The 12227-nt window shown below is 38.5% G+C and overlaps 1 protein-coding gene across 1 annotated transcript in view; it reads left to right on the forward strand.

Moving 5' to 3' along the window:
• Window positions 1-11297, forward strand: part of GNAT3 (G protein subunit alpha transducin 3) — a 34104-nt gene extending 22807 nt beyond the window's left edge. The window contains exons 4-8 of the mRNA XM_006117150.4: window positions 2990-3147; window positions 5353-5481; window positions 7532-7661; window positions 7881-8034; window positions 11024-11297. Coding sequence (XP_006117212.2) covers window positions 2990-3147; window positions 5353-5481; window positions 7532-7661; window positions 7881-8034; window positions 11024-11214 — 762 coding nt within the window. The 3' untranslated portion in view covers window positions 11215-11297. The remainder of the gene's footprint in view (window positions 1-2989; window positions 3148-5352; window positions 5482-7531; window positions 7662-7880; window positions 8035-11023) is intronic.
• The last annotated feature ends 930 nt before the right edge of the window (window positions 11298-12227 follow it).

Here is a 12227-nt window from a genome sequence, read left to right on the forward strand (position 1 = left end):
TTATGATAATGGCATATGGCATATTGGCCTAAAAATTATAAACAAACACTTAGCAGTTTGAAGAAAATGAAGAATGATGAAATGTAGAAAAATATAAATTCTGCTAGTTTATAACACAATGAGCCTGTTCCAGAGCTCACTGGCATTAATAATAAAATGGTTCTCTAGAATCAGAGCTGGACCCTGCAGATACAATGTTTTATTCATAACGAGAGATGTGAAATGTTTCTGATGAAGCCTCAAACCATTTGAGTTTCATTATGAATGTGAAATGGAGATCATGTTTGTTCCAAAGTCCATCAATTCATATCCCTCCTTGGTGAGCCTGGACTAAATTATGCTTTCTATTGCACCATTCATAGTTTTTGGAAAAGAAACAATTTCCATATGAGGAGAGGTTTAAAAGACTGGGACTTTTCAGCTTGGAAAAGAGATGACTAAGGGGGGATATGTTAGAACAGTATAAACTCATGAACGGTGTGGAAAAAGTAAATAAGGCTGTGTTATTTAGTCCTGCTAATAACACAAAAACTAAAGGTCATTAAAAACAAAGGAAATTAATAGGTAGCAGGTTTAAATAAACAAAAGGAAGTATTTTTCCACACAGTGCAGTCAATGACTATGTCTAGACTATGGGGTTTTTCCAAGATACCTCTTGTATTCCAAAGAAACTCCACCACGTCCAGGGAACGCATCTGCTCTTCCGCTTTTTTTTGCAGAAGAGCAGACTCACTCTTTCAGAAGCACTGTTTTCCTCCTCCCACGAGGAAGAAGTACTCTTCTGAAAGACGGTTTTTTTTCCAAAATTTGGCCCAGTGTAGATGGGACAAATTTCAGAAAAGACTCTTCCAAAAAAATATGGGAAAAAGTACACAAATTGCAAAGTGTAATTTGCATACCTTTTTCCGATAAAGCCCCATAGTGTAGACATAGCCAATGTATGGAACTTGTTGCCAGAGGAAAGGGTTCAAAAGAGAATTAGAACTAATAGAAGACAGGTCCATCATTGGCTAGTAGTCAGGATGTGCAGGGATGAAAAGCCATGTTCGGAAGTGTTCCCTGCCTCTGTTTGCCAGAAGCTGGGAATGGGCACTGCAGGATGGATCACCTGATTACTTGTATTGTTCATTTCCTCTGAAGCACCTGGTATCAACCACTGTTGGGTGAAAGGATACTAGGTTAGATGGACTGTTGGCCAGATCCTGTATGGCTTTCTTATAGCCTTATGTTCTTACCCTTTCTTGGAGTTTCAACCTGAGACTTGGAAATACTCATAGATTTCAACAGGGCTTTGCTTTTAGTTGCAAGTTTTGGCCAAACTCAAACCTATGAAGACTGAAGCAAGAAAAAAATGTTTGCACAAATTTGTGTGGGTAAAACTACTGAGCTTCAGAGACCTCTCACGGCTACTGTAACCGGTGCTCCAAGCCGTTTAAAAATCACTAATGTCTAGAGGAGCAGCATGCTTTGGGCAGCACACTCTGGGCAGCGCTGAGGGCCTATGGTTATACATAGCCTTTGTACTTGTCTGCTGCATGGAGATGAAGACACAAAACCATGGGTAAGGAAGAGAAATAGGGGAGTGGCTAAACAGTAAAAAATGGATAAAACAATTTCACCAAAATCTTTCAATATTTGGAAACTCTTTCTGTTATGCAGAGTTCAAGATTAAACATTTTTTAAAACCACAAAATATTTTTATCAAAATGTTTTGGATTTTCACTAATTGAAATTTTATTTTCTCCCTCTCCTTCCCTTCTCCTCCTGTGTTCACCACTGAACATAATAAAATAAATGGGGTTTTAAAATTCTGTTTCTTATTTTTTCATTATAACTTGTCAAAAATTAGTCCAACTTTTGGAAAAGTTCTAGTGTCAAAATTCCAATGTTTGAATTTTGCCTGTCTGTAACTTTCACAAGACTTAATGCAATTTTGAAAAATTACAGAGAGGAGAAAAGAAAAAGGAAAAGTGGGAACCAAAAACTAGTCTTTTTAGTGAATTCAATGTCAAAACAGGAAAATGGGGCATAAAGAGAATAAAAACATAAATCAGAAGTTTAAACAAACTCTTTTTGAAAATGGAAACAAAAAAAATTTGAAATTGAATGAAATAAAAATGTCTTTCATTTCTAAATTTCTCATTTGAAAAATTGAAATTTAGAATTAAAAAATGACATTTCCTGTGGGGGAAAACAATTTTTGACGAATCCATCATTTTTGGTTGAAAATTGTAATGCAGCTATGCTGCTACCTGGTTACAGTCATTTCAGGTGTGTAACTATATTACTTGGTTTGGTGAGAAATTATTCTGATAATTTTCTATAGTTATCCATTCTAGCAGAGTGTATAAATTGATCCTAATATGATCACACTCTTTATTTAAACTCTGAGTCTAAGCTATTAGCTATTGAAACGTTTTCCATACAGACATTGCCTGTAGTTTTTTTAAATTAATTACAATAGGACACACACAACTAGAAAGTATATCTAAACTGTTCATCTTTGCTATTTCAATTACAGTCTTCTACCCTAAAGTCGAGATCAGAAAGGAAATGCATTAGCTAGATTCACTTAGTAGTTTTGGGGCAGGAGTTTGAGAGGGCTGTAGTGCCTTAAAGCAGCAAAACCTATGTAATTTTTTCAGCTACATTAAAAATATCCTTAAGAAATATTTAAGTCTTCAATCTCACTAACACTTTCGCTTAGAAGACATGACTCCTACACTACATAATAAAAATCTTTCTTGTCATGTGGATCTGCTGTGAATAGTTCTAATAGGATGAAATTGACCTATAGTACAGAAAGCCACAGGAAGTCTCTCAACCATGTAAGTCCTGATTTGGACCTGCACCAGAAGATGGTGTGATAGCCTGGAAGGTCATGAAGGTGTGTGCCCCCCAGAACTCTGTGATTTGTTATAAGTACACTTTAGAAAGAGATCAAGGACCTCAATATGTTTGAATTATACTTATTGTAATTTCTCTTTAGGAGGATGAAAGTCAACTGTACACTATGGCAAATACTACAGAGGATGGCACCATGACTCCTGAATTGGCTGAAATCATAAAACGACTGTGGCAAGACCCAGGGATCCGGACCTGCTGTGAAAGGGCTGCAGAATATCAGCTCAACGACTCAGCAGTTTAGTAAGTGACAAGAATTATAGCTTCAGAGCATCTAGATAGTATAATATTGTGCTCTCAAGAAAGACCTAAAATTAGATGATCTTTCCCAGAGCTTTAAAAGATTGTGTAAAGCAGTATAGCTCCACTGACTTCTATGAAGATACTCCACTTTATGCCTCCTGAGGATCTGGCTCAAAAAGTTTCATTGATGAATCTTTGAACCTTTCTGTTGGGTGAGTGCAGTAAGTTTGTACACTCTCTTTCTTTGTGGTGTTTTTATTGTTTGTTATTTTTCTTAAACTTCTCAAGCTCTGGGGAGTGTCTCTACTATTAGGGAGTTATAATTTAGAAATTCCTTGTCCAAATCAGTTCAAATTTGGCTGAAATTATTTACCTTGGAATCAGACATAATTTATCTAGATTTAATGTCAGTATAAGGTGCAAAATTAGGATTATAATAAAAATGCAGTTGCTGCCGTAATCATGGAATGAGTAAGACTAGCAGTTAATACTTCCTGCATGTTCAGGCACTTCACTGTTTTTGGTTTAAAAAGATCCAAAGTGTGTGTATATTGACTAGCATCTACTTTACTACTTCAGTATCTACTGAAGACTGCTGTGGCTGCTGACTTGCATAGAACTGACCACTGGCTAGAATAACTGATAGCCCAGATGCTCGGAGAATGGGAATTTAGGCTTAATACATAATAGTTAGACTGAAATTTTAAAATACTAATTTGGCCATTGTCTGCTGAACATATACATCAGGCTGACATTGAAATGCTGAGAAGAGCGGAATTACACCTTCCTTCTTCTGATCCGGCTTTTCAGTTTACAGTGTGAAAATCCTATTTCAAAACATATATTTACTAATCTGCAAGGTCAGAAAAATCCCAGCACTTGCACTTTTTAAATGTGCAGTTCTGTTAATATTGCCAGATTAGAATGGTGAGCTGTGGAGTTTGCTTGGAGTTGAACTGTATGTTTCCCTCACTGAGCAGACCTTGTGTGAGAAATGAAAAAAAGTACAAAGCCTAACAAACATCAGAGAGACTTCCACCTGGGCTACATTCCCGGTTTGCCTTTGCTTAAACAAATCACTGTCAAAGTGCCAGCTCAGAGAAAGCCTAGGGGTCTGAAGATGTTGACGACATTGTTGAGACACATATCAAAACTAATGTATTTTACCTTTACATTGTGTTCCCTGTTTGGATATCAGTTGTAAGAGTCAATGTATTTATAAGCCAAAAACAATCTTGCCTTCCTTTTTTGTTGCTAGCTCACAACTCTCTTTATGTTAGCTTCTAAGCTCTGAATGAAAAGAATCTTTACATGTTAGGGAGTTGGGTTACTGATGAGCCCTTTCTCAACCTTTTCTTGAAGTTAAAAGTGACAAGAGAAAGGTGGGTTTAAGGACAATCCAGGCATTTAAGATTCAGGAGATCTGATTAAATCCCTGACTGAGCCACAGACTTCCTGTGTGATTTCAGGAAAGGCATTTAAACCTACATGCCTCAGTTTACCCACTCTGTAAAATGGGGATATTTGAGGATATTAAAAAAAATGGGGCTCCCAACTTGGGTTAAGGTTCCCCCTAGCACTACTATAATATAAATTTTAATTAACAATAGTAATTTATAATAAAGAGCACACACACATTCCTGGACCTTCAACTTGTGAATTCATGCATGTGCAGGGAAATGAACCTTAGCTGTGAATTCTTCTGAAGCATTATGTTGTCTCATTATGGCATTATTCCATTTAGAAGCTGAAAGATATTATACGAACAACCTGGCAGCATTGTCTGATGCTCAGTTTCCTGGCAGATCTGCCTCTATCAGGGATTTTGTCTCAATGGCAATTTCTACTTGATTGAACTGATTTTAGTAGACAAACTACCTTTCTTACCTGTTCTTCTATAAAGCAATCTTGAAGAATATTAAAGAGATTAAAGATTAAATCTGTCCTGAATCTGAAGTTTTCCAGTAAACATTGAATTCATGGGGCTAAATTCTTGTGGGTATCCCATAGATCCCCACTGATATCTATGAGATTCCACTATGTATGTGAGAGTAGAATTACTTCAGTGGAGTTTCTCTCAGTTTACCGGTGTGCAAGAGAGAAAGAGAAGTAAATACAGGTCCATTTATACCGGGAAAAACACTTTATTGGTATCAGAAATCCCTTTTGATTAATGGATTATTAATCTCTCTTCAATTTCTTTAGCTATCTCAATGATCTGTCCAGGCTGACAGTTCCTGGATATATTCCTAATGAACAAGATATTTTGCGCTCACGAGTGAAAACAAGTGGAATTATTGAGACTCAGTTTTCCTTCAAGGATTTGAACTTCAGGTATAAAACCATCTGAAACTTCTTCCTGGATTTGTCACATTTGAAGCTCTTTGTATAAAGTTGAGAGAATAATTACAAAAGGCTGATTCCTCTGGATGCTATATATATAAAAAGTCTGGGATATTAATAACTCAGGTGTGACATTTCTGAAACTTCTCTTAGGGTATATCTACACTACCCCGCTAGTTCGAACTAGCGGGGTAATGTAGGCAAACCGCACTTGCAAATGAAGCCCGGGATTTGAATTTCCCGGGCTTCATTTGCATAAGCCGGCCGGCGCCATTTTTAAATGCCGGCTTGTTCGAACCCCGTGCCTTGCGGCTACATGCAGCACGGGCTAGATAGTGGAACGAGGCGTACAGATAGTTCGGAATGGCTTGCTAGTTCGAACTATCTAGCCCGGGCCGCATGTAGCCGCAAGGCACGGGGTTCGAACAAGCCGGCATTTAAAAATGGCGCCGGCCGGCTTATGCAAATGAAGCCCGGGAAATTCAAATCCCGGGCTTCATTTGCAAGTGCGGTTTGCCTACATTACCCCGCTAGTTCGAACTAGGGTGGTAGTGTAGACATACCCTTACTTATTTGATAGTTCATAGATGAAACAAGGCAAATACTGGGCTGTAAACTTATCTCATTTAAGTTCATAGTGAAATGACTTGCACGTGTCAAAGAATCAGGTTCTTTGTGACTTTGTGATTTTTGACTTCAGTGCCATTTGCCTATCTAAATGACTTTAGCAGCATGCAAACATTCTACCAGTACTGATTTGCATCAACTTTCTTTCTTTCTTTCTTTTTTTCCATAAGAAGAACTACACTTGCATTGATATTGAAAATTATTAGTGTGGGTCAAAAATTGGAATTTCTGTCCAGTGGGAAATTCTGTCCCCTGCTGAACTACCTCCCACCATTGTCTTGAAATTCTCATGATGCACTGTGACTGTTCAACTAGGTGAGGGGGGTGGGGGAACTGGAGGTGTAGTCCAGCCAAGGAGCCCAGCACATAAGGAATAGTAGGGGCATGAGTCACCTCAACTACAACTCTGGTGATTAATTCAAACAAAAGCAGATTAATGTGCACAGGCCACAACAAAATGTTTCAATTTGACAAACTAATATGTTTACATTTGAGTTGTCCCCACTTGGATTTTCTCTATTATGAATTTTTTTTAAATCAGCAAATTCAAAATTGTTCCATAGAAAATTTGATTTTGAATCAACTGAACATTTCATTGTAAAAACATAACCAACTGTTGTAGTTATGTCTGCTTCCAACTAAAGTCTTTTCCATAAAGACTAAAGAGTAAAGCAACCCCCAACCAACTGATCTGTACTTCCAACTATACAATTTTTGAAAGGATTCATATTAAAAATATACAAGTACCTATACAGCTGGGTGACCAAAGGTTCTTGAGTGATTAAGTACCTGTTAAAAAGTAGATATTTTACTCTTAATTCAGTTAAGCATTTTGATTCTGAGCGTAGCAATATCTAAACACCTTTAAAAATCAGAGCCTTAATTGTTACTGCTAAGTCAGCCTGGCTTTTCCTGGTCCCTATGTTTCCTATTGATCAGTTTGCCCATTTTCTACATGCAAAAGAATTAAACAAACAAAATGCTAATGGATCTGTGTTGCTTGCTTTCTCCCTGCCTGTATCTGTTACAAAGAGACCCTTCCCCATTCATTTCAATGGGAAATTTAAGGTGCACTCCTGCACTGAGCTCTGGATAGATGGATTCCTTCACCCATGCAGAGCCCTAGTGATGTAACAGAAGCTCTGCATGAATGCATGGTGCCAGCCACATACAGTTCCTTGCAGAATTAGGGCTTTAGTTTGTACTGGATCCCCAATACATATTTGGAAGAAAAATGCCAATGTGCTTGGCTTCCATGAGGAGAAACAAGAATTCATGCCCACCCATGGCTTGAGCCAGCTGGGGATTTCAATATCCATCCATCCATCTAGTAACTTTATGTACTTTAGAAGTGTGAGTGTGTCTTCAGTACCTATTGACATACATGAGATGTATATTATTCTTTTCTGCCCAGAATGTTTGATGTGGGTGGACAACGATCAGAGAGAAAGAAGTGGATTCACTGCTTTGAAGGAGTTACTTGCATCATATTTTGTGCTGCACTCAGTGCGTATGACATGGTCCTGGTGGAAGACGAAGAAGTGGTGAGTCAGAAGTTGGGGGGGGGGGGACTTGTGAGTTGGGAAGATTTAATGTCTTCCCTGATAGCACATTAGACTCCTCCCCTTTCCTTTTCCTAATACCCTTATTTGAATGGCTAACACACTGTAGTGGTATAATGCTAGAAGAGCACAGCAAAATAAAAGCACCATGAGGCAATGGACTCTATCAGATTCTAATGGGTACTGTTTGCATTTTAACAGAACAGAATGCATGAAAGCCTTCAGCTCTTCAATAGTATCTGTAACCACAAATACTTTGCTACCACCTCCATTGTGCTGTTTCTAAATAAAAAGGATCTCTTCCAAGAAAAACTAACAAAGGTTCATCTCAGCGTCTGCTTTCCAGAATACAATGGTAAGTTATAGGTTTTAAGAGGAAAAATACATTAAAATAGTCAGCATTGGCAAAGCTGCCGAGAGCTGTCAGTAGACTATTAGGACAAAGGGCCACTGTTTAATTTTCATTATGTGTAAATGCTCTATGGATACATATCAAACCAAATGCAGACCAACAAAAGTGGGTTCAGTGCTACTGAAATTGATGGAGTTTCACCACAGCCATATCCACACTACAGATAAGATCAAAGCAGCTGCAGTCAATCTTTCAGGGTTCAAATTAGCAGGTCTAGTGAAGACATGCTAATTCAAACTGACAGAGGTGCTCCCATCAATGCCAGTAGTGCTGCTTCCACGAGGAGTAAGGGACATGCTCCCTTCAACTTCCCACAATGTGAATGACGTCGAAATTCGAGTTAAGATACTTTGACTTAAGCTGCGCAATTAACATAGCTGTAGTTGCATATCTTAATTCAAATTTATCCCCTAGTGTAGACCCAACCCTATTTATACTGGGCCTGAATTTGGCCCAATCTGTCTTCATTACATAAAGATATACTGTAAAATGTGTGAATGCTAGTTCTTCTTGGAGGTCATAATTTCTATGGATATAGAAGAAAGCTGTCATTATATGCTGGTACAGTAGAAGATGTAAAGTCATGTTGCAATGCACCAGTAGAAAAACCGTACCGTGCTCCAGACTGTTATCCTAATGTGTACATGAAGGCCCACATTTTCAAAAGTGACTACTAGTTGTGAGTGCCCAACTTGGGATACCTTTCACAGGGTCTGATTTTCAGAAGATGCATTCTCAGTACTTTTTGAAAATCAGGCGTCTTAAAAGTGTCTTCGGTTGACCAGCCAAAATTGCTAATCAATTTTGAAAAATGAAGCCAAACATTTAAACAATAGGGTCAGACTTAATGGAGTGATGCTGATACTGGATTAGGATGTAGTCTTGCATAAACTTGACTGAGGCTCAGCACATGTCCGGGCAACAGCTCCATCACATCCCTAGATTTCTCCACCACATCCCTAGAATCTCCTTCTAAGATCCTTCTTTCTGTTAGAGAAGCTGTCAGCCGACGGTCAAGGCAGTGTGTGTGTTTATGTTTCCAAGAAAAGGTTTAACGTCCGTGCCTTTACTGCTAGGACCGGGGTCCCATCGCAGAGGGTGGCCAGCAGGCCAACAGACGCCCCGTTATATAGGAAGAGCTTATTACATCTTAGATTTCAGCTGCTAAAATTTCATAATTCCTTCGCAGCGGGCAGCCTTGAGGAAAGACTGAAAGATGCCCCAGTGGATCCTGTCACCTGGGAGTGACACAGATCCAAACGCCCAAGCTCTTCCTATAACTGTCCCTTTAGACCGGCTGAAGTTCTTTTAAATTGTGCTTGGTTCTGTTACAGCAACTGAAGGAGTCAGGTTAAAACTTAAACAGTTACAGGTTTATTAAAGAAGCTTATAAATCATATGGTTGCAATGGCTATTGTTCTATTTCTTAACTATTAGCAAAATATAGGTCTTAAAAATGGTTACAAAGAAGATAAAGATAGAAAAATAGAAATAATGGTACCAAGTAACAGCTTACTCTTTCTATGTGTACACTTAAGACAGAGGACCACATCCAGGTACCATTTTTACCCCCTTCTGTGCCTCTCGACTCCAGCATGTCAGGCCAGGGCCGGTCCCTCAATTCCTAGGAAAGACAAAAATACGAGGTGGGCGTCCCCATAGAACCTCGGGAGGTCAAACACCTAACCCGACCAGCAGGTAGAGGGTAGAATGACACTCAAAGTGAGTGTATGCTGGGCCCATCTTTTATAATCATGGGGTCACGTATTTCTCTTTCTTATCTGTAATGCCAATTGATGCTGGTCTGTCTGCTGTGAGACCAGTTCTTACAAGGGAGTTGTGAACTTAATTTACACTTGTAAGAGAGATTTGAGATGATTAAATTTTGAAGTACTGGACATTGTTTTCTCAGTGGGAAATTCCTCTTCCTGGGACTGTGTGTGTTCGAATCAACATAGGTGCCAGCCGCAGCCTCGAGGCCAGCTTATTGACTTAGCTGCTCTCTATCCACATATCTGTGTTTCAGCTCTCAGGATCAGATGAGCCAGCATAGACTATGCTGATTTTATTGCTCCTTCTCTTTCCTGTATGCTTTAGAGAGGCAAATAAGATGGATGTGATGGAGGCGGGCTGTCTGGCCACAGAAGCACAAAAAGAATTCAAGAAAATTACATAAAGAAAAAATATTGCATTCTAAGAACTATTTGACTTTCTTGCTTTTTTCTTGATCTTTTTCCTCTTTCTTCTTCGTGCCTGCTTTCCTGTCAGCCTTTTTGTTTCTATGCTCATTCTTGTCTTCCTTTCCATTTCTGACCTGCTGTTTTTTATCTTGTCTTGGTTCTCTCCTTACTGTTCTCCTCCCATTGACAAGTCTCCCAACACTTTTGCCAGCAGAAAACTGGTACCATGTTCCAAACTGTTTCAAAGGGGTCTAGTAATTTTGAGAGCCCAACCCGAGACCTCTATCAAAAGCCCTAATTTTCAGAGGATAAGTTCTCAGCATTTTCTGAAAATCAGACCCCTTTAAGGTGCCTTAAGTTGATCCTCCAAATTTGCTAGTCAATTTTGAAAATTGAGGCCTATGTGGTTTTTTTCTATTTCTCCACTTCCCCCCGCTTTTTTACTCCTTCCTTTTCTCACCTTCCTTTCTGCCAGTCCTTTCTTTTCTATTTTCCTTTGTTCCATTCTATTTTCATCCAATTATTTTCTCATCTCTTCCTGTTTCTGCTACTTACTAATTTCCTCCTTTTGACAAGTCTTAAACCAGGCCAATTATTTACATGTTGAGATATGAATTTTGGTTCTGACCTTCGTTTCAGAATTTTAAAGCATGAGTACCTCAAGTTATTTACCTGACAAAATTGTTTCCTATCAGCCTGTGTGAAGACTTTGGTGAAAAATGTTTATGTCATCTGCTGTTGTCTCCAACTAGGACTAAACACATTTGAAGATGCAGGAAATTACATCAAGCAGCAGTTTCTAGACTTGAATTTAAGGAAGGAAGACAAGGAGATATATTCTCATATGACCTGCGCCACAGACACCCAAAACATCAAGTTTGTTTTCAATGCAGTAACAGACATAATAATCAAAGAAAACCTGAAAGACTGTGGGCTCTTCTAATATCTGTTCCCTGAACCGGAATCCTTTCTTTCTTCCTCTGCCTCTCTCTTTTTTTCCCCTCTTTATCCTGCATATTGATTGTAGTAGAAAAATGAGAGAAAAGAGAACATTCTATCAGCTAGGCTTAGGTCAGATGCAACTTTATACGTTGGATGTAGTTTGCATTTTAGGGGGGCGAAATGTGTAAGGAGTGTGCCACTAAAATCAATATGAGTGAAAGGTGATCAGCACTTCTTAGGATAAGTCCATGAATACTATAGTTGAAGGGGGGGGGGGGGGGGGAATGGTGGAAAGTGAAAGACAATATCCAGGAACGTTCATGTTGGATTTCTTAAGGCTTTAGAAAAACAATATTAAAAAATAACTCCAAATATTATCCAACCATTTCAGTTCAGTGTTCTTCTTGTTTAATGTTACATTGATGGTTTGAAATTATGCTGCATGAATTCAACAATTTTGTGCAAATATAGACTAAGGTGCCCCCCGCCCCCTATCCCCCAACCCCCCGGAGGAATTTTGATTGTTGTGTTTAGTTGGCTTATGACATAGCAATGCAAATCAGATTTCTCAATATTATTTGTGCTAAATTGATTACAGAATATATATGCCTACATATAAATACATATATATCAATTCATTCAAGAACTATATATAGAATTTGAAAAAAAAATCAATTTTGGAAGAAGCATGAGGCATCCATTTTGGGATATGGGATAAAGCAGAATTAAAGATATACCTTACAGTACATCCCTTCTTTGATGTGAGTTTAGGGCTCTGAAACCACTTATCTCTGGTCATAGTGTGATAGCTGCCATCTTGGATGATTGAAAGATCTGTATATGCACAGAAAAGTAAGGGATACAAAGAACAGTCTATAAATATATGAAAGGCAAACAGCAAAGACTGAAAGGATTCAAAGGTAGGATTAGTGGAATAAAATTAAGAAAGATAAATTTTAGTTCTTGTTTCAGGAAGATCTTCTAGACAATGACACCCATTAGACTGTATATAGC

Source organism: Pelodiscus sinensis, chromosome 1, assembly GCF_052426305.1.
Source record: "Pelodiscus sinensis isolate ZL-2025 chromosome 1, ASM5242630v1, whole genome shotgun sequence".
NCBI lineage: Eukaryota > Metazoa > Chordata > Testudines > Trionychidae > Pelodiscus > Pelodiscus sinensis.